This window comes from Halichoerus grypus, unplaced genomic scaffold (genome assembly GCF_964656455.1).
Source record: "Halichoerus grypus unplaced genomic scaffold, mHalGry1.hap1.1 HAP1_SCAFFOLD_161, whole genome shotgun sequence".
Lineage (NCBI taxonomy): Eukaryota > Metazoa > Chordata > Mammalia > Carnivora > Phocidae > Halichoerus > Halichoerus grypus.
Genome location: NW_027555088.1, coordinates 18,053 through 39,116, shown reverse-complemented (window position 1 = coordinate 39,116; position 21,064 = coordinate 18,053). Strand labels below are relative to the sequence as shown.

The window sequence follows — 21,064 nt, the reverse complement described above, 5'->3', positions numbered from 1 at the left end:
TCTTCTCCTGGGGCAGAGGGACCTGAGAAGTCCACTGTGAACCTATGAGTCGATGTATTTATTCATTTTCCTTCACTCTGTTCTAAGTAAACAACTAATTTTTTAGCAGAAGTAGCAGTGTATGAGGAACCTGTCTAAAAGTGGTGGTGGTGGTGGTGACGGTGGCAGAGACTTGGGTGGAAGGCAGAAGGGGAGAGGAAGAGGGGGCCTCCAGGGATTGTCCACTTCCTCTTTCGGACTGGGGAGACTGAGAGGGAGGAAGGATGTGTTAAGAACCCCAGTCTAACCACCCTAGAAAAATACCCAGTCCTTTAAATTTGTATTTTTTTCTGTTTCCTGCCTTCACATAGCACAGCTCTGGTAGGAACAGGGACAGGCTGGCCCACAATCAATCCTGTTAACCATTGCTTGGCAAATGCTAAATCAAATGCGCATTTTAAGGCAGACTGTATTTTGCTGACTGTTGGCAGGTACATTGGGAAAGAACTTCAGTGTATGGACTTTACATCTGAGACAGATGATGGCTCTCTAAAGCCCGGAATGCAAGTACAAGGACCGTAAAGCTGGTGAACAGTACTTTGAACGGGTTTGACATTGGCCGCGTGTGCTCACATGTCGTCCTGTTTGGGGATGTTTGCAGCACTCTTCTCCTGAGCTACGTGGTGCCTCTTTTGACTCTTCTCTTTTCTCTGGTTCCCATTCCCTGCACTAACCTGTGCTACATTCTTTTGATTCAGGACATGGTGGTACAGCACTGGGGCAGGCCGTGGGCATGCTTGTGTGATGTGATGATCAGGTAGGAACATCTCCCAACAGACAGAAGGAAGCACTGACCGACTGTTAGTGTGTGCCTCTGAATATTAGAACCTGCTTATTAATATGGAGAAAATGCATCCTATTTGATTAGAAACCTTACTAAGGCTCTCTATGTTTAAAATGGTTTGTTCTAAAAGAAATGATGAACTTTTAGAAAACAATAGGATATAATAATGAAAAATCTGCTTTGAATTTGTCCACAGGAACAAAAAAAGATCCTTGCTAACTACCATAAATGCAAATTTCAGTTCTTTTTATAACTCGGGTTAAAAAAAAACAAACCCACAAAAGAAAACAGTGAAAAATAAATAAAATTACAATCTACTTAATAAAAGGGGAAAAAAACAATCGTGGGACTTCACTGCGACTCATGCAGATGCTCTATGGAGCCGGGCTCGTTCTCTTCCACCTTGCAGCACGTACAAGGGCTGAAAAGGGAAGGCTGCCCATGGGATGAGCGGTGCTGTGACCTCCTCAACAAAAGGTTAGCTAAGAGAGAGGACCAGGGCACCACGTAAAGGGAGAGTCACTGTCGTGAAAGCTGTTAGGACAAGGGCTTAAGTTCAAGAGCAACACTGGGGTTGAGTCCAGGAGCCAGTCCTGGGGTTCTGATGGGAAGGCGATAGAGAATTAAGAAGGTGATAGGAAAGAGTCATGTTTTTCCCCGTGAAGGGTGGACACCAAACAGGATGACAGGAACTGTAAGGGTTATGGTTAATGAAACAAAGTATCAAATAGCACCAAGTGGTTATTTCTTTAAGTGGATCTGTGTCTCATGTCATTAAATATAGTATTTTTTAAGAGTACCATGCTTAGTTGGTTTAACATAATTGTTTTTGAAAGGATAACCGAATAAAAAGTGTATCAAGTTCATGTCTCTTAATCACATCTATAAAGTTTAACTACTTGTACTATTAAAGGGCAAGGAAGCTGTATCTGAGGAACCTGGAGACAATAAATCTCAAGGGCAGGACAAATGCCTAGAAATGGCCTCTTGTGTGCTAAATTCCAAAGTATTAGAGCTTAGTAGAAAAACTAGTGAAATCTGAGCGCAGTCTGTGATCTAGTTAACAGCACTGTCCCAGTGCTGGTCAGTTTGGATGACACACTATGTTTATGTAGATGATGTTAGCAGTACCGGAACCAGGGTCAAGTGTACACAGTGGCACAGGGAGTTACTATTAGAGATGTGTGCTATTTTTACAACATTTTTCTAAGCCTAAATTATTTCAAAATAAACATTTTTAAAAAGTATTAAAGTAAATGTTAAAAAACCTGAAACCGAAGGAAGCATTCTCAGTCTGAGATGCACTCATTTTGAAGCCCAGACCCTTACGTATGAAGATATATACGAGTCAAACAGCAAGTAGGAATGTTTAGGAAAATGTCCACATAACTATTGATTACTTAGCTTTAAGTATTATAATATATTTAAATTTATATGTGTATTACTTCTTTGCTTGGTCCTTGGAAATAATTAAGGAAAACTGCTCAGAAGTACACTGACTGACGCTAGTAACACAACACCGTGTTAGTAATTATACCAACTTCGCTTAAAGCCAGTCCTGTAAGGTTTCAGATACTCGTACATCTGAAAAATTTTAGAAAAATAATACCCAAGCCTATTTAGGCAATATAAGAAATGATAAATTTATTACCTGAGGTACACCAATTTTTCTGCAAGCTTCCAGGAAATTCTCCACATTCCGCCTGCATTTTGCCATTGTTAATTTAGGCTACAAAGGAAGGAAAATGTGGTGTTACTACCAAAGTTTAAAAATACTCTTGCCAACTGCTTTGTAAATTCAACATTCTAGGCCACAGGGTCAACAAACTTTTTCCTAGAGGATCAGATAATAAATATGTTAGTCTTTAGGGCCACATGTGATCTGCTAAGAGCTTCAAGGCAACCACAGACAATATATAAGCAAATAGGTATTCCAGTAAAACTTTATTTACAATTTACTTTTAGACAATTTACTTTGATTTTTGTAAGGCAAGTGCAAAATACAGAGAAATTTTACAGAAATAGTTGTTTAAATTTTTCTATCCATTTAAAACAATATACACTGAAGAAAATTTGTAATGATAGGAAAGAAATTACCCACAGTCCTATCATTCAAATATAATCACAGTCAACACTTTAGTTCATTTCCTTGCAATCTTTACTAAAGAAGATAATTAAAAAAAAAAAAAAATCAACAGCTTCTGCTCATAAATATACTACCGATGCATCATGTCTCTCTACTCAGTGGTAATACTGAAATGTTTTTAAACATTGGAATTTTAAAAGACTGGATTAAAGAACCTGTTTTCCAAAGGGTGCAAATCTCCTGCAGGAAATTTCCCTAACTTCTAATTAGTAAACTAGCTTGTTTTTCTGAAAAGGTCTTTTGCTAACAACAGAGTTGTATCACATGACCTAAAGTGAAAAGGTTTTTCACCTAGTGGGTTATGTATGGGTTATAATGTAAGGAAGAAATATGAATTCCATTTCCCAGAATGATTAACAAATTCAAGTGTTCAATTTCGTGGCTGGTTTCCAGTATGTTTAAGCATCAGGCATGGAAGCAGAATGTCTGCACGAACTCTGCCTTAGAGATTTTACACAGGTAAGCAGATGGAAGCCTGCACCACCTCTAGAAAACAAAGGTTTCACCTGGGTTTTCTTCAAAGATGGAATATGATACTCCATCACGAGATGAGGGGAAATGAGATAAATAAATATATAATAGTGTTTGAGGAACTATAATCTCGGCCTGAGAAAGGTAGCAGGGGCTAGGACTGTGTTTATTATAAAAAATAAAAAGGTGGGGGGCGCCTGGGTGGCTCAGTCGTTAAGCAGCTGCCTTCGGCTCAGGTCATGATCCCAGGGTCCTAGGATCGAGCCCCACATCGGGCTCCCTGCTTGGTGGGAAGCCTGCTTCTCCCTCTCCCTCTCCCACTCCCCCTGCTTGTGTTCCCTCTCTTGCTGTGTCTCTGTCAAATAATAAATAAACAAAAATCTTAAAAAAAATAAAATAAAAAGGTGGGATGAAAGGAAAATAATAATAATAAAAAAATTTTTTTTAAGGGGCATCTGGGTGGCTCAGGCGGTTAAGTGTGCGACTCCTGATTGTGGCTCAGGTCATGATCTCAGGGTCATATGAAGCCCTGCATTGGCTCCGCACCCAGAAGGCAGTCTGCTTGAGATTCTCTCTCCCTCTCCCTTTGCCCCTCCTCCCTGCCCTGCTTTCGCACGCCCTCTCTCTCTAAAATAAACAAATCTTTAAAAAAAAAGTTTAAGTGAAAATAAATTTACAAAAAATTTTTTAAAGATTTTATTTTTAGGTAATCTCTACACCCAGCGTGGGGCTTAAACTCACAACAGTGAGATCAAGAGTTGCATGCTCCACTGACCGAGCCAGCCAGGCACTCCAATAATAAGTTTTAAATTTCAAATTGAAAAACTCAAAAAGGTCCAGAAAGAGGACAGGAATTAGGTTTCTAAGAGAGCACCCTCTGCCAAGCTGTTCATCATTGAGGTAAGAAAGTTTTTTTATTTTCTGTTTTTTTAGAAGAGAGTGAAACATAAATGGTAGACTCATGATCTACTTAACAGGAGAAAAACCACCATGGCGGTTCACACTGGCTAACTCACACTGGAGCTGGGCTCCTTCTCTTCCAACCTTTTACATGTGAAAGAGCAGGGTGTTCACTGCACCAGCGATGCTGTGGTCTTCTCAATTCCTGGCTAAAGAGGGAGACGTAAGGTAAACTGAGGCACAAAGGAAAAGTCACTGTGGTGAAAGCTATTAGGACAAGGGCTTAACTTTAAGGGAAGTTGGGCAAATAAACATAAGACAACTGCTTTGTACTTAGGAGAATTTTTCATTGGCTAGAAATTCCCTCTCCCTATATCAGTTTCCCTTTCTGCCTGTAAAAATGGACACAGAAACCATGTAACTAGCTTCTCTTATTACCAAAGGACCTTAGCTAATAAGCAAACTAGTATGTTGATCTGAGTTTGGGAGGGAAGGCTGGGGGTGTGTGAAAAGGGTACCATGGACTTCAGCAAAAGAAAGGGACTGGGAATTTCAGTCTACAAAAGAAAAACCCCTGAATTTCGGAAATTCCACCATTCAGATGCCAACATCCATGGGAGGGGAGAGTGAAATAGGTCTGACTACATATGAAGAAGAACAACTTGGTTTCTATGCAAAAGAAAGGCTAAAAGGATGGAATTCATGTTGTTAAGTTAAAACTGGTCCAGGAATCACCCCCATCTCAGAAAAAAAAGAAAAGGCTCAGAACAGTGATCATGGAAACCAACTCAACATTACCTCCATGAAGGCTACTAGCACCTCAAGACATAAAAGATGTCTCTGTGTTTGCTGGGAGTGGGGATGTGGGGGGGGGCAGCCAAAGAGAAAATGTCCTTTGAGATTTCCCCTTAGACAGCAGGGTTCTGACTGATGAAGATGAAGAGGAAGGAGGAACAATCAGCTCTCTCCCCAGTCATTTCTTCCTTTAGCATTTATCCAAATTCCAGGGACGCAGAACAGTATTTCATAAATGGGATCAAACGCCTTACAGTCTGGTGAAAGTTTGTGAATCTACTCTGGAGAAGAATACACATGCACGCAAATTAGGGAGTTCATGGAGCCCAAAGAGCCCTAGGAATGCTTAATCCCAGGTTACAAATGTGTCCAACAGAATGGCTAGTCCAAAGGACCCATGCTATAGATACCTTATCACTCTGGAGTGCAGAAGAACTCATGATTTTGCCTTAAGTCAAGTCTCACAGAACCTGCTAACCCCAAAAGCTTTTCCAGAAGTTTGGATGACATACCATATGGTTTTGGAGAGCTGTGTTCTAGCCTTTCTAACTCTTTAATGTACAGGCTGATCTGAATAAGAAATCTTATGCAGGTTTTGGAGAACAAAGTAATTTCAACAAGAGCATAATCTATACCAAAAGGAACAAGAAATAAACAATTTCCCACTATTCTGAAACTTGAAATGATTCAGAAGTTTTTCAGGTCATGTACCTTGGTGATATGGTTTATTCAGTGAGTTGTCATATTACAATATTTTTAGTGATTTTTGATATGATTCACTGGTACATTTCTAAGAATGTGAACTGTACTACACAACACCTATGACTATTAAACCAAACAGCAGTTTATCAAACATCACTGACCCTCCCAAAATAACAAAGAAAGATGAATTATAACCTATTATTTGCAAACACACATGACTTTCTGCATTTCTTTTGAAATACTTGGACATAAGACCTCCCCTTATAATGAGGGGTCATTTTTTTTTGAATTGGGGGAAGAAATCCTGGTTCTTACAATATATCAAGAAAGTGCTTTTTTAAGTTATATACTCAGAGTTGTAATTAGCCACTTTTCAAAGAATTACAATAAATCATGCTTTAATGCAGCCATAAAGAAACTGCTATGGTTTTTCATTTGTATGTGGCTTTAATTTTATATTCTCCTTACAAAAAAACTTCTACTAAGAAAGTAAGTTACAAAGCTCTCTGTATGGTCAGAAGAACAAAATAAAGGAAGCAATATAGCCTAATACAAAGGAAGGCAATCCATAGGAAGAAAAGTAGATGTAAATATTTATACTGAAATCGAGTACTAGAACAGAAACCCCATTAACACAATATTGGCTTATTTATAAAATCACTATCACAATTTCAAAGTAGGGTTTTTTGGTCTGTTTTTTTTTGTTTGTTTTTGCTTTTAATTAAAATGCTGAACAATTTTCAACTGGTTGACTCAAAGTCCACTTGTTTTCTACCCCCAAATGTTATAATTTGGGAAGTGTTAGTATTTGTGTTTCTCTTAACTTTATAGGTCACTTATTAATAAAAAAAATTCTCTCTTAAACAGTTTTATTTAATAGGCCTACTTGAGTGTTGTTGTTGTTGTTTTTAAAGTACTCTCAATACCCAGTGTGGGGCTTGAACTCATTATCCGGAGATCAAGAGTTGCACGCTCTACTGACTGAGCCAGCCAGGAGCCCCTTAATAGGCCTACTTGCTTTTAAATGTCAAAGATATTTCATGAAAGACTTCTTTTGGGGTGCCTGGGTGGCTCAGTCATTAAGCGTCTGCCTTTGGCTCAGGTCACGATCCCAGGATCCCGGGATCAAGCCCCACACCGGGCTCCCTGCTTGGCAGGAAGCCTGCTTCTCCCTCTCTCCCCCTGCTTGTGTTCCCTCTCTCACTGTCTCTCTCTGTCAAATAAATAAATAAAATCTTGAAAAAAAAAAAAAGAAAGACTTCTTTTGTTTTTTGGTTTTTAAAAGAGAAATTAATGTTCTTGAGAGACTGGACCACTTGTAACTCATCTTATACCTTTTGTCCTGGCCGAATGCCTGGCACTGGATGAGTTAAGTTTTGTTGTTGACTTCACTAGCAAGTTTTAAATTCTCTCATCTCATGTTATACCCGTATTTCTTTGACTAACAAGAAGATCCACGTGTTTCATTTCTTTAGGCAGTTAAGTATTTGTAAAATAGTTTTATTTTTCCTATAGATATTTTACATTCTTACATGGAAGGCACTGTTTTCTGGTAATCAATGTAAAGAACCTCAGTCACCCTCACTCTCAAATTCCACTTTGTACATTAGCTGTTTGCTACTTCCCATGTATTCCCTCTGGAAATGAAAAATGACAGATTTGTCCTTTTTTCAAATCATTAAAACAATTTTTTCCCCTTGAACTCAGTTGACAGAAACGGGGAAGAATGCAAAGTATGAATAAACCCTTTCCTTACTGGTGTTGCCAAATAGTACATCAATTCCTATTCTCTTAATCACCACCTTTAGGACCAGGACCAAGTCTTTCCAGTCTCTGGGAGCCCAGCTGACTTTGGTAGGGATACTGTTCCTCTCTGCCTCTCCTACACGAAACTGAAGGCCTGTTGTCAGAGGTCACTAAATAAAAAGTGGCTACCAATTTTCCTTAGAAGCAAATGCAACCCTCTATTTGTGGGTGTGCCTGAGGGGATACGGCCACATCATCCCCGTTGGGACTTTGGTAACAAAGCAGCTTTTATAATTAGAAGAATACAAGGTCCTTGGGAGGGATAAATGATTCGTATTAGACAGGCAGCAAGCTGAATGTCCAGAAGTGGGCATTTATAGGCCTAGATACAACTGCAATTTGAGTAAAGAATTTGTAACAGGAAGTGCCTGCTAAATAATAACGAATGACCAGAAAATGAGATGAGGTCAAACCTTTTGAAAGTTTAGACAATGTTTTAAGCTTACAAATGAATAGCATCCTTGGGAGGTTAGACAATGTTTTAAGCATGTTACAAATGAACAGCATCCTTGGGAAGCTTGATTATATTCTGGGTGTGTGTGTGTGTGTGTAAGCTTGATTATATTCTGTGTGTGTGTGTGTGTGTGTGTGTGTGTGTAAGCTTGATTATATTGTGTGTGTGTGTGTGTGTAAGCTTGATTATATTGTGTGTGTGTGTGTGTGTGTGTGTATGCTGGGTGTGGGGAAAGGAGGGAGCACAGCTATGAAAGATATTCTTCGAACAACTGGGGAAATGTGAATATAGCTGAGGGATGCTGTTGGTGCTTTACCCAGTAACACTTTATCTAGTCTGTGGATCCATCCTTACCTTCTACCCCCACTCCCACTGGCTGCTAGTGGCTCACTAGATTCCCTTCTCTTTCAGCCTGATCCCACAGGAAGCATTGTAGTGTTAATCAACACCTCACTCCCACCTCAAGGCAGGAGGGCTCAGCTCCCATGTCAGTCAGTCACTGGCTATAGGCTACAGAAAAGAGCAAGGTGGCTTACAACAGTTCTCTGAAATATGCAGAGGATAAAGTTTTATATTATCTGCAACTTTTACTTTTTTTTAAAAAAGATTTTATTTATTTGTCAGAGAGAGAGAGAGCACAAGCAGGGGGAGCGGCAGACAGAGGGAGAAGCAGGCTCCCCGCTGAGCAGGGAGCCCGACATGGGGCTCGATCCCAGGACCCTGGGATCATGACCTGAGTGGAAGGCAGATGCTTAACCTACTGAGCCACCCAGGTGTCCCTATCCGCAACTTTTAAATAGTGCAATTGAAACACACACACACACACACACACACACACACACACACACACACAGAGCAAGACTGCAAAATGAAATAAGTGTCAGATCTAGGTAGATGCTTTAAGAGTGTTCCTCGTATTATTCTTTCAACTTTTCTGAAGGTTTGAAATTCAGGTAATGAAAATTTGAAGGGGGAAAAAAAAGGAGAGTGTGTCAACCCCAAACTAGCTCCTTCTTTTGGGGGTTACCATCCTGATACTGACTTCTAGATCTAACCAGCAGTCTAAAGAAAACCTGCCAGTCATCCTGAATGCATATTCTCCCTCATCTTCCACCCAAAGTTCGTCACTAGATCATGTCAATTCCACTCCCAAAATAGATTCATCATTCTAAACTGCAATTATAATCACATTTTCTTCCTCAAATTCTTTTGTCTCCACTAAGATAAACTTCTAACTCCCTGACATGGTACAGAACGCCCTTCTTACACGGCCCTGGGCTTACCTCGTTAGCTGTACCTCCCCCATCTGTAACCACATACTGTGCACCATCTATTCTAAACAACTTAAGAATTCCTTGAACATGCCACGATTGTTGCTATCTTTTGAACCTAGGCATATTATGCCCAGGATGCCTTTACCCCCTTTCTGTTATGCTGGCAAATTTCTTTTTTTTTTTTTTTTTAAATAATCTTCTGAGTCATTTTATTTATTTGTTTTTTTAAAAGTAATCTCAGGGCGCCTGGGTAGCTCAGTCGTTAAGCATCTGCCTTCGGCTCAGGTCATGATCCCAGGGTCCTGGGATCGAGCCCCGCATCAGGCTCCCTGCTCTGCAGGAAGCCTGCTTCTCCCTCTCCCACTCCCCCTACTTGTGTTTCTCTCTGTCAAATAAATAAATAAAATCTTAAAAAAAAAAAAATGTAATCTCTATCTTGATGAAGTACCAATAGTTCATTTTTGCTTTTGTTTCCCTTGCCTCTGGAGACATGTCTAGCAAGAAGTTGCTGCAGCTGAGGTCGAAGAGGTTGCTGCCTGTGTTCTCCTCTAGGATTTTGATGGATTCCCGTCTCACATTTAGATCTTTCATCCATTTTGATTTTATTTTTGTGTATGCTGTAAGAAAGTGGTCCAGTTTCATTCTTCTGCATGTTGCTGTCCAATTTTCTCAATACCATTATGCCCAACATGGGGCTCAAACTCACGACCCCGAGATCAAGAGTTGCATGCTCTACTGACTGAGCCAGTGAGGCACCCCTATGCTGGCAAATTCCTACTCATACTTTAAGAACTAGTTCAAATTCTACCTCCTCTGGGCAGGCTTGCCTGAACTCTCCAGGCAGAGTTAAGTGGTCTCTTTTTTGTATTCCTACAGCAACCTCTTACATAGCTCTTTAATTATTGTTTCCATGCTTTTTCTCTAGTAGAATTGAGACCTGGGAAGACAGGGACTGGACTATTCATATTTGTATCCTGAGTATTCTGCATAATGCCTGCCATTGTACATAATAAATGTCTGATGAAAAGCCAGCTTTTTTTTTTTTTTAGCATGATATACTTACTACAGCTGGTGAGGGGACGTGGATGCTGGGGACAGATCGAGGCCGCACGTGATTGGCCAAATGGCAAAGAACAACGCCATCGGTTAGAGCTGCTCCAAGATCACAAGGCAGTGATACTTTCAGTCGGTACTCGATATGCTAAAAAACCAGGAAAATGTGTAACATGTTAACTTGAAGAGTAGCTGACACGGAGGACATAATGGAGTTACAATGAAATATATTTAATTAGGAATCAGATAAAAAGCAAATAACTTAACTACCATAATCCCTATTTTATCCTTCTATCTCAAACCAGTAACTTAAGGAGATCTAATAGATACATATGGCAGCCAGGCCACAGTATGTGCAAAATACATGAGAAATTCATTTACAATTTTCTGACTAAAAATACAAAAGAACTAGATTCTCTTTCAATTCCAAAATAAAATAAACACTACATGTGATGTTATAGGTCTATGTACTTGTGTCCACACATATAAATTATTATTACTCTTACAAGATTTCCTTACATGAGGCAGAAAAATTTTTAAATGAGGGCTAGGAATTGAGCTTTATAGAATAACCCATTTCATTTTCCTAGTAAAAGCTGAAAAGAATGTCCTTAATAGCAAAATCTCTTTTATGTTTATCACACAATGGGCACTTGTTGATTCTGTTGAAAACTGTAAGCCAAATGAACAAGTGACTAGAGGGTTATGGGCTCCAGCAATAATACTGCAAAAGTGTAATTCAAAGATAATGTACACACTTTCCGTAGTTGATCTATTAATTCCAGCTCTTCTTCTCTCGGTCTTGAATTCAGTCTCATTTTGGGATCTGCAGAATCAGTGGTAGGTGCAGAAGATGAAAGAAGTGGTGAAGCATGACCTAAAAAAACATGAATATGTAAGACTGAAAGGCAATTGCTAGCACTGGAAAAATACTTAGATGCACCTGGTCACAGGTTCCTCACAAGTACAGCACTTCCCACTTCTGGACTGACTCTTAAAAAACAGTTTTTATTATGAAAAGTTTCAAATACACGCACTAATAGGGAGAATGGTGTTAAAAATGACCAAATGTCCATTACCCATTTAGTTCAACTAGTTTTGTTTGATTAAAAATGTTTTTATTGAAAAATAACAGACATACAGAAATTACACAAATCTCAAGCAGCTCAATAAACTATTATCACAAAGTGGACACAATCAGGTCAATAAATGCAACATTACCAACACCGACAAGTCCCTCTCATGCTCCCTGCCCATCAGTACCTAAAGGTTACTTCTAACGACACAGTTTTTTTTTTTTTTAAGATTTTATTTATTTATTTGACAGAGAAAGAGATAACAAGAGCAGGAACACAAGCAGGGGGAGTGGGAGAGGGAGAAGCAGGCCTCCCGCCGAGCAGGGAGCCTGATGTGGGGCTCGATCCCGGAATCCCGGGATCATGACCTGAGCCGAAGGCAGATGCTTAACGACTGAGCCACCCAGGCGCCCCTAACGACACAGGTTTTAACTATGTACTTGACTTGTAATACCATAGATTAGTTTTGTCTAGTTTTGAACTTTCAATAAATGAAGCTGTACTGTATGTATGTATGTTTCTGTGCTTGGTTTTGTCTGATTGACACTGTTTAGGAGATTTATCCATATTGTTATAAATATTTATTTGTTCACTTTTACTGCTTATATGGTATCCCATTATACAGATACGCCACAATTATTTATCCACTACATCATTAATGGACACTCTGGGGCTATTATGAATAACGTTGCTATAAATATTTTTGTACATATCTTCTGGTATATGTGTTTACGTATTTCAGAAAGCAAAACTGCTGGTCAAAGGATACAAATGTCAACATTATTAGATAATGTAAACAGTTTTCCATACTAATTTACAATCCCATATGCAGTGCAACTCTGGTTTGATTTTAAATCTCACTGTGAGGGCATCTATCAGTTACACTAAAAGTAGTTATTTTTGACTTGAAATGTCTGTTTCTACTTCCAGGTAACTTCTTTTTTTTTTTTTTTTTTTCCAAAGATTTTATCCATTTATTTGACAGAGAGATAGAGAGCACAAGTAGGCAGAGAGGCAGGCAGAGGGAGAGGGAGAAGCAGGCTCCCCGCTGAGCAGGGAGCCCGACGTGGGACTCGATCCCAGGACCCCGGGATCATGACCTGAGCCGAAGGCAGCCGATTAACCGACTGAGCCACCCAGGCGCCCCTCTACTTCCAGGTAACTTCTTTGGAGGCCAAGCAGATGTATGTCATACTAACTAAGAAACGTTAGACTGAGTAGATTTTTTAAAAAAACAATTACTTGGGCACCTTGGTGGCTCAGTCAGTTAAGCATCTGCCTTCGGCTCAGGTCATGATCTCAGGGTCCTGGGATCAAGTCCTGTGTCAGGCTCCCTGCTGAGCAGGGAGTCTGCTCCTCCCTCTCCCTCTCTCTCTCAGCCCCTCCTCCTGCTTGTGATCTCTCTATCTCTCTCAAAAAATAAATAAAATCTTAAAAAAAAAAATTACTGATTCATTTAAGAACACATAAAACAGCTTTTATCAACAGAAAAATCTGAAAAAGAGCTCAATACAGAGAAGAGAAACATTCCCTAAAGCCCTGAAAGAGTATTTTATTTGTTCAAACCTATAACCTCCTTTGGGTGGTACTAAGAAATTCAAACAAGATTCTCCTGCTTTAATGTTAGTGAGATCACAGACGAATGCAGAGTTTAAAGCTTTTGCCAAAGTGACATCTCAGGGCAGAAGTTAAAAAGCATATAATAGTTAATGTTGTTATATAGAGTACCCCCCCCACTTTTTAGTCACTGTGACCTACCTTTATTTGCTTCTGCCCCGACAGCTGCTCGGAAAAGGAAGCTTTCAGGGCGCTGGGCCTGGTTTCTCTGAATAGCAGCAGGAAAAGAATATGCAGGGCAATGATGAACTACATCAGCATGGAAAAGCAAAATAAGATTAAAGGAGATGGAAAAAAAAATTAAATATAACAACAGACACACATGTCACAAAAGTTTAATAAATGGTACAAAGATCAAATTAAACCTGGTAATGAAATAAGATGATAATTTTGTTTATTAATACAAAATTGGGTACAGAAAACTAACCTTGAAATCAGGAAGGCTGCTTGTATGTATTTTTAACTGTCATGTTATTTTTGCTGTATCAATAAAGGCAGAACGAATGTTACTATACTGAATAGATTCTCTTGTTGGGAACGTATAGCCCTGCTAGCTCATGCTCATAGGCTCATATCAAATGGCTGAGTAGTTGAACAACCAGTTGAATTAAAAAATGGAAAATGTGCAGGAAGTTCTCAATTTGGGGTCTGGTTTCTCCTCTCAGAAAAGGAAACCACAGCTAGCCTAGAGGTAATTATCAAGAAAGTCCTGGTAAAAATTATTCTTGATGTGGTTAATTATACCTTTGTGTCTATTACCTGTTTCTGTTGTAGGTGAACTTGCTATGGCATTAGATCTGTCATCATTCTGTGGAGAAACAGAGATATATCAATAATTATTATTCAAGAAAGGGTACTTTCCACATTTATGATTACCTGAGATAAAAGTAAAAAAATCATGAAACTCTCCTTCAAAATTAAGTCTAGAAATGAGAATTTGGTGTAATGATTAATTTGGTACATTGTTTTAAGGCCAAACTTTTCATTTACTTCTATAGGATACGAGGTTTATGTAAAATGCATTCCCTAAAGATAGTCTAATAGGTCTTTCCTAGGACTATGAAGAATGATCATCCTAGGGCAGAAAATTTTACTGGAAAATGTATAGGGGAGAGTAATTTCATTTTATAATTTCATTTTCTGGTATAGTTTCTGAATTATTTTCTCCCCCTAGAGTAAAATTTAATGTATTAAGAAAAAAATGATGAAGGTCTCTTCATTTCAATTAGGAAATAAGGTGTTTAAAGATGATGGATAGCTGTATTTTCAGTCTAGCATTTGAGTCCAAGATGTTTTTACTTCATTGACCAAAGGGAACTATAAAAAGGAGGAAGAGCTAGCTCAACATGTATAGAGTTTAATAAAAAAGAGAAATGTAATTACCTAACTTAAAAAGAAGTGTTGGTTGGATGGGCTAACAATACTGAAGACTTGGCAGGGGAGTAGAATCAAGAAAAGCTAGAGTAACAATTTTCCAGGCCTTGTCATCTAGACTTAATAAATTAAATATAACTTCATGATATAAAGATACATTTTTTAACTAGCAGAATGATTTTTTTTAAAGATTTTATTTATTTATTTGAGAGAGAGAAAGAGCACAAGCAGGGGGAGTGGCTGGCAGAGGGAGAAGCAGGCTCCCCACCGAGCATGGAGCCTGATGTGGGATTAGATCCCAGGACCCTGGGATCATGATCTGAGCCAAAGTCAGACACTTAACGACTGAGCCACCCAGGCGCCCTAGAATGATGATTTTTAAAATGTACTTTGATTGAAACTAGAAATCTAAGTGACTTGCATTCTAGGATATGAAGATAATTAGTTCAAATGATTTAGAGGCCATGAACTATATTTGAGAACTCTTGGAGAACTGGAGCAAAAAAACAGAAATTGACAGGAACTCGACTTTTACTTGTTTGGTTAAGCAATAAAAGAAATAAACCCTTGCCTAAATATATATAAATATATACCTGCTGTAAAGTAACTGGGATACCAAAAAATATAGTCTTTTCAAACTAATCATTTACACTGCAGCAGGTCTGGACAAATAGAAAGTTAGACTTATCACACAATGGTTGGCACATTCAGATTTGGTCTTTTTCAACTATGATTCTGGGAGAGAATAAGCTCCAATGCCCTAAGGTATCCATTGAGTGTAATGAATTAGCTTCTCTCCTATACATCTCCTATACTAAACACCTTCCTTGAGAGGATTTTGAGAACAATCCCTCAATTTTCTGTGTTGTCATTCAAATAAGGAACCTAGCTGAGAAAAGGCTAGCAAAGGGTCAACACAGAAGAGAATTATAAAGTTTCTTCAGAAGTCATGCAGCTATGTGTAGCATCTTCAATAACGACTAGAGAGAAGGTTTATCAGGTTTACAGATGTTATAAAGTTGGGGCTAGCATTTAGAAGGACATGATGCAACAATTTGAAAGTATTCTGGTAAATCAGAGAAGTAAAAATGTTCAAAAAGCAAAATTAAGTATTTAGAAAAACAGGATACAAGATGTAGGAATTAATGATCATTTAGGAGTATAACAGAAACATCTGAGAATTACAATGGATACTGAGCAAAATGAGAAAAGCCAACCTAATGCTCAGAGGAAGACGTGAAAAGCCTTGTTTCATGCTCAGCGCCAGGTGGGCTCGAGTGAAGGGTATGTTTCTGGTTGGGGACTGTGGAGCCAAAATGGAAGGCAGAGAACTTGAGAAAGCTCAAAAGGATTAAGAGACTGAGAAAGGCACATAAAATGACCAGAATTTATACAGTGAAAAGACAAGGGCAGCATCGTAATAGTTTTCAAATATAAAGACTCTTACATAAAGACTGCTAAATAACTAGAAAATCTCCATACTGGAAAGAAAAGAAGAAATAAGTGTACACCACAGGGGGCGGAGATCTAAGTTAGACAAGTGGAGAACTTTCTAACAGTGAAGGTTATGAAGAATTTCTTATATATCATATGATATATATGGAATTACCATTCCTACAGGCCTTCAAAAAATAAAATACCACAAGCTCTTTATTCAGGTTTGCAGGCCATATTCCAACTCTGCTGGTAAGCTTGAAAGCAGCCATAGACCAGACAGGAACAAATGGGGGTGGCTGTGCCAATAAAACTATTTACAAAACCAAGGGGCCTCGGGGCCACAGCTTGTTGACCTCTACTATGAGAGGGTTTTAGCAGTGACACTTTGGAGACTGGGACTGAAATTATTTTGCATGCATATCAGACAACAGAATTAATTTGACATTATTTATCAGCCAAAGTAAAATAACGCATGACAAAAAAATAACCTTTGATAGGAACATCAGAATGATATTTCAAACAGAATCTCCATATAAAGAATGCAGGCTCTGTGAGTGTTTCTAGCACAGTAAATCTTTCAAAAATTTCAAGCAAAATTAATGTTAAACTCACAAATAGTTTTATAAGCTTACAGATATTTCACGCACTCCTAGATTTTACATTGCCATTGGACCAATCTATTGGAGAATTTAAGAGCTCCCATGCACAACCCCTCCCCAAAGCTCCTGGTGCATTACAGTAACAAGAGATACCTTAATAGGCATGAAGGCAGAAGAATGAGGCAGGGTAGCAGCACAGCCCACTTGATTCAACCCTGACAGCGACTAAATTTTAAAAGAGAAAGAGAAGAAACAGAAGGCAGCATTCATGTTAGCAAAACGTCAGGCAGGCAGGGCAGATCTGGTCAATGAAATTAGAAAAGGAAAGGTCATGGACAAACTTTCAAATGGTTTCCTAAGATACTGATAGGGCAGAAAGAATACTTGGGGGGACAAAACCCATAACTTCTAAAATAGTTTTCCCACTTGTATAATTTAAACTATTTCAATACCTCATACCACATTAATCAAGAAATGAAAGGGCTTTTGGCTGTCGGCTCTCAGGAGGCCAAGGTGCAACTCTTCTCAGTCATCTTGAATCCGGGTTCATCCAACACCAGCTGCCTCCAGCGTGCCGCCTAAGCTCGAGCCCAAGGACAGCAAAGTTGTATACCTGAGGTATACAGCTGGGGAAGTCAGTGCCCCGTCTGCCCTGGCCCCCAAGGGCAAGCCCTCTGGGTCTGTCTCCAACAAAGCCTGGTGATGACAATGCCAAGGCAACCAGTGATTGCGAAGGTCTGAGGATTACAGCGCAACTGACCAACCGACCGTTCAGGACAGACGGGCTCACATGGAAGTGGTACCTTTTGCCTCTGCCCTGATTATTAAAGCCCTCAAGGAATCAAGAGACAGAAACAAGCAGAACAATATAAAGCAGAGTAGGTATCACTTCTGATGAGATTGTCAATACGGCCTGACCGACGTGGCACCGATCTTTAGCTACAGAACTCTCTGGAACCATTAACGAGATCCTGGGGACTGCCCAGTCTCTGGGCTGCAATGTTGATGGCCGCAGGTGCCCTCATTACATCATAGATGACATCAACAGTGGTGTAGCGAAATGCCCAGCTAGTTAAGAACTACAAAGGAAAATATTTTCATAAATGATCATGTGACAACCAAAAAAAAAAAAGCAGGCATGATTTATTAAAAGGATCTTATGCAGAACTAAAACTGAGAACATCAAAATTTTTGAGCATAATCACCTTAGAAACGAAACTAGTAAGTCCTGTGCTCTGCCTATGATGGGGAAAGAAACACAGTCGAGGAGCTCATGTCAAATGAGCAGAACTGGCATGAGTAAGAACAGTGCTTCTTCAATGTTAATCCAAATTCAATATACATACATATATATATATATATATATATATATATATATATATATTGCCTTGGCATTATACATATATATATATATTCAGTGTAACAGCTCTGATGTGAGAAAACAGGATAGGAGGATTCTGCGTCACACCTTAAGGATGAATTTTATTTCTGCCTCTGTGCCCAAATGACCTGTAAGAGGGTGAGTGGAATTTTCCTTTTCTTTGACTCCTTGATCTTTTCACCAACCTACACACAACTAGAAATATTAGCTGTATCTATTAGGTAAATTAGAGGTATAACTAGAGACAATGTTATTAGAATCTACTGTACAGAATTTTGATTATAGATAAAACTGTGCAAAACGTGACAGTTTTTTAATTTGGTAAAGAGTAGAAATCAAAGAAGACAGGACTTTTACAAAGGGCATTGGATAAGACTGTACCTATTAAAACAACAAAATGCCAAAGGCTTAAATATATTAAAGCCTTTATAAGTTAAATAGCTTTGAAAAATGTAAACTAGGATCACAAATATGTGAATCATGGAATAAATCAACTTAAACACATGTGGGTGTTTAGAAAAAGGTGTGTAGATGATCTATAAAATAGATACAGTTATTTTTATAGGACAGTTGATAGATAGCAATGTTTCTTTTGTGGGGGGGTTGGCAAAAAAAAAAAAAAAAAAAAAAGGTAACATTGCAACCTAATCTATCTTAAAGCAGAAAAAAATGAAGGAAATATACCAAAGAACAGGACTGTGAAAACAGTTCTACACCGTGTATGCTTCACCTCTTCAGTTTTCCTGGGCCTCTTTATAACCAAATGTACTGGAATTACTGTAAATCCCAAACATGAAAAGGCTAAAAGCCACTACATTGTCAAAGGAGGACAAAAGGAGTGGAGGGAAGAGGCAGTGAAATGAGTCTTGACTGGCTCTAGATTCTGAGATGATACCCAGATGCAGTGGGATATAGATGAAAGCAGCGGACGCCTGAAGGGCAGCCCTAAGAGAATGTTTATGTCATGGATATTAAGCACCACTAAGAGTTATTTCAAATCCTATACTTTAAGGTCTTTAAATCAAATCCAACATTTATGCCTTGCTATATCATCAGATCTTTTCATCATGAAACAATTTAATGAGCGATTATTACATACATAGCATTTATGTGCTCATTCAGGAAATATTTATTGAGCACTTAATATATCCCAGGGACAATGATAGGGACTGAGTATACATAGGTAATTGCAACAGAGAATATCCCTGTGCCCAGGAAGCTTACAGCCTGCAGTCTAATAGGGAAGAGATATAAAACAATAAATGCCCACCTAAAAGTACTAGGATGAGAAAAATGACAGTGGAGACAAATTTGATTTGGGGGTTGTGGGCTGCAGAAAAGCCATTTTAAAGGTGTGACATTTAAGCTGATACCTGATAGACGAGAAGGAATTAACCAAGGGGTATATGCAGGGAGGGAGATGCAGTCCATGCTGAGGGAAACCGCATCTGCAAAAGGTTGTGAGGTAGAAACGGGCTACCAGCAGGAGCTTTTAGGCTATGTTAAGAAGTTAGGACTTGGGGCGCCTGGGTGGCTCAGTCGGTTAAGTGTCCGACTCATGTCATGATCTCAGGGTCACGAGATCGAGCCCTGCATCGAGGCCCATGTTGGGCTCTGGGCTAGTGGAGTCAGCTTAAGATTCTCTCTCTCGCTCACCCTCTGTCCCTCCCCCACTCCCTCTCTAAAAAAAAAAAAAAGTTAGGACTTTATTCTATCATATGAAGCCATCGAAGAGTAGTCTTGAGAAAATCAGAGGTATGCTTTAAAATAGACTCTTTTTTGTACAGTGTTGGACATTATTTGGCATACAAAAATATGTGAGATGTGGTCCTTGCTTTTCAAGGCCATCGCATTTAGGTCAAACATGAATACTGAGGAGAAAAATACAAGTGCATGTGTTTTGAAAATGGCTAAAAGCCATTTCAAATTTCACACTGAGGGAATTCTGTTGTTTTTCCAAATTCCACTTTTTCCTCGACAAAGAAGTGTGGGCACTCTGACTCCTATCACTTCCTATGTGTGTTATTAAATCTCAGTCTCAAAAGTTGTTTTCAGTTACAGCATGAGAGGCAATACACCATGGTGTTTAATGCAGGTTCTCAAGTCAGCAAGATCTAGATTTGAACCCAATCTTGCACTTACTTATGCTATGTGACCTTGGACAAATCGCATTCAGGACAAAACATTCTGTGCCTCAGTAACCGTTGGTAAAAGGGTGATAGGTTTAACCTTAACTGTTAAGATTGCTGTGAGGAGTAAATGAGATAATTCCGGTAGTGTCTCTCAATATTTTTCTGCATTAATTTAAGTTATTCGCTTCTCATGCCAATTAATTTCCACTAAGCCCCCAGAGGGTGGTGGTTTTATTTATCTATAAGACTGCCCAATTAAAATGTGCTTTATCCATCTCAACGGAAGTGATCACTGCAGAACACACAGAAGCGTGGACAACGGAAGTCTGCGCGAGAAGATGCGCACACCAAGCCTGCAGTCCGCGCAGCAGAGTGCACAATGGCAGCAGGTCCCGGCACGGAAGACAGCGATTGCTACACACACTGGACTTTCGAGTGGCTCGTTTTCAACATACTGTAAAAAATATCATAAAACATGATGGGGAAAGCAATTTTGTAAATGTTAGAATTCTCTTGCAAGGCTGACAAAACTTACTAAGATTTTCAATACAGATTTTATGTTATACTCATTCTCAGTTGATGAAAGGCACTAAAAGTAAACCAGTGTTAAAAATGATCAGTAGGTAACATTCCAAGTTAATGTTTCCCAGAGTTTAAAAAAAGGGGCATGGAGGGATAATCTTGAGATGTTAAGTATTTTTTAAAAGTTTGGGATTTTCAGTAGCTTAAAACAGATAATAAAATAGGATGGCAAATATACAGTTGTATAATTAGTCATGGAGTAAGAAAATTCATTGAACACACAGGTGATTCACCAGCCAAATTAATGATTAATAAAGTAAATGCACCTGGAATTAGAAATGACATTTAAAAAACAAATTATGCCCCCTCCTCCTAACCCACATACAAAGCCAATATGGATCACAATGTGAACGTTTTACTTTTGGAAACACTAACAAAGGTATTTGAATCATAGCGGCAGACCGCTGGAACATCGGGTAAATCACGAACAATAATATAGGAA

General features: G+C 39.0%; 1 protein-coding gene across 9 annotated transcripts in view; it reads right to left on the bottom strand.

Moving 5' to 3' along the window:
• LOC118542461 (DISP complex protein LRCH3-like) overlaps positions 1 to 21,064 on the bottom strand; it is a 42,974-nt gene that overhangs the window by 7,025 nt on the left and 14,885 nt on the right. For 5 of the 9 annotated variants that reach the window (XM_078065572.1, XM_078065571.1, XM_078065573.1 and 2 more), the window contains 6 exons: positions 16,681 to 16,752; positions 13,877 to 13,925; positions 13,259 to 13,366; positions 11,183 to 11,301; positions 10,435 to 10,572; positions 2,475 to 2,552 (listed from right to left, as the gene is read on the bottom strand). In XM_078065572.1, the coding sequence (XP_077921698.1) occupies positions 2,475 to 2,552; positions 10,435 to 10,572; positions 11,183 to 11,301; positions 13,259 to 13,366; positions 13,877 to 13,925; positions 16,681 to 16,752 (564 nt within the window). The remainder of the gene's footprint in view (positions 1 to 2,474; positions 2,553 to 10,434; positions 10,573 to 11,182; positions 11,302 to 13,258; positions 13,367 to 13,876; positions 13,926 to 16,680; positions 16,753 to 21,064) is intronic. The other 4 variants (XM_078065574.1, XM_078065579.1, XM_078065577.1 and 1 more) reach the window with 1 other exon arrangement.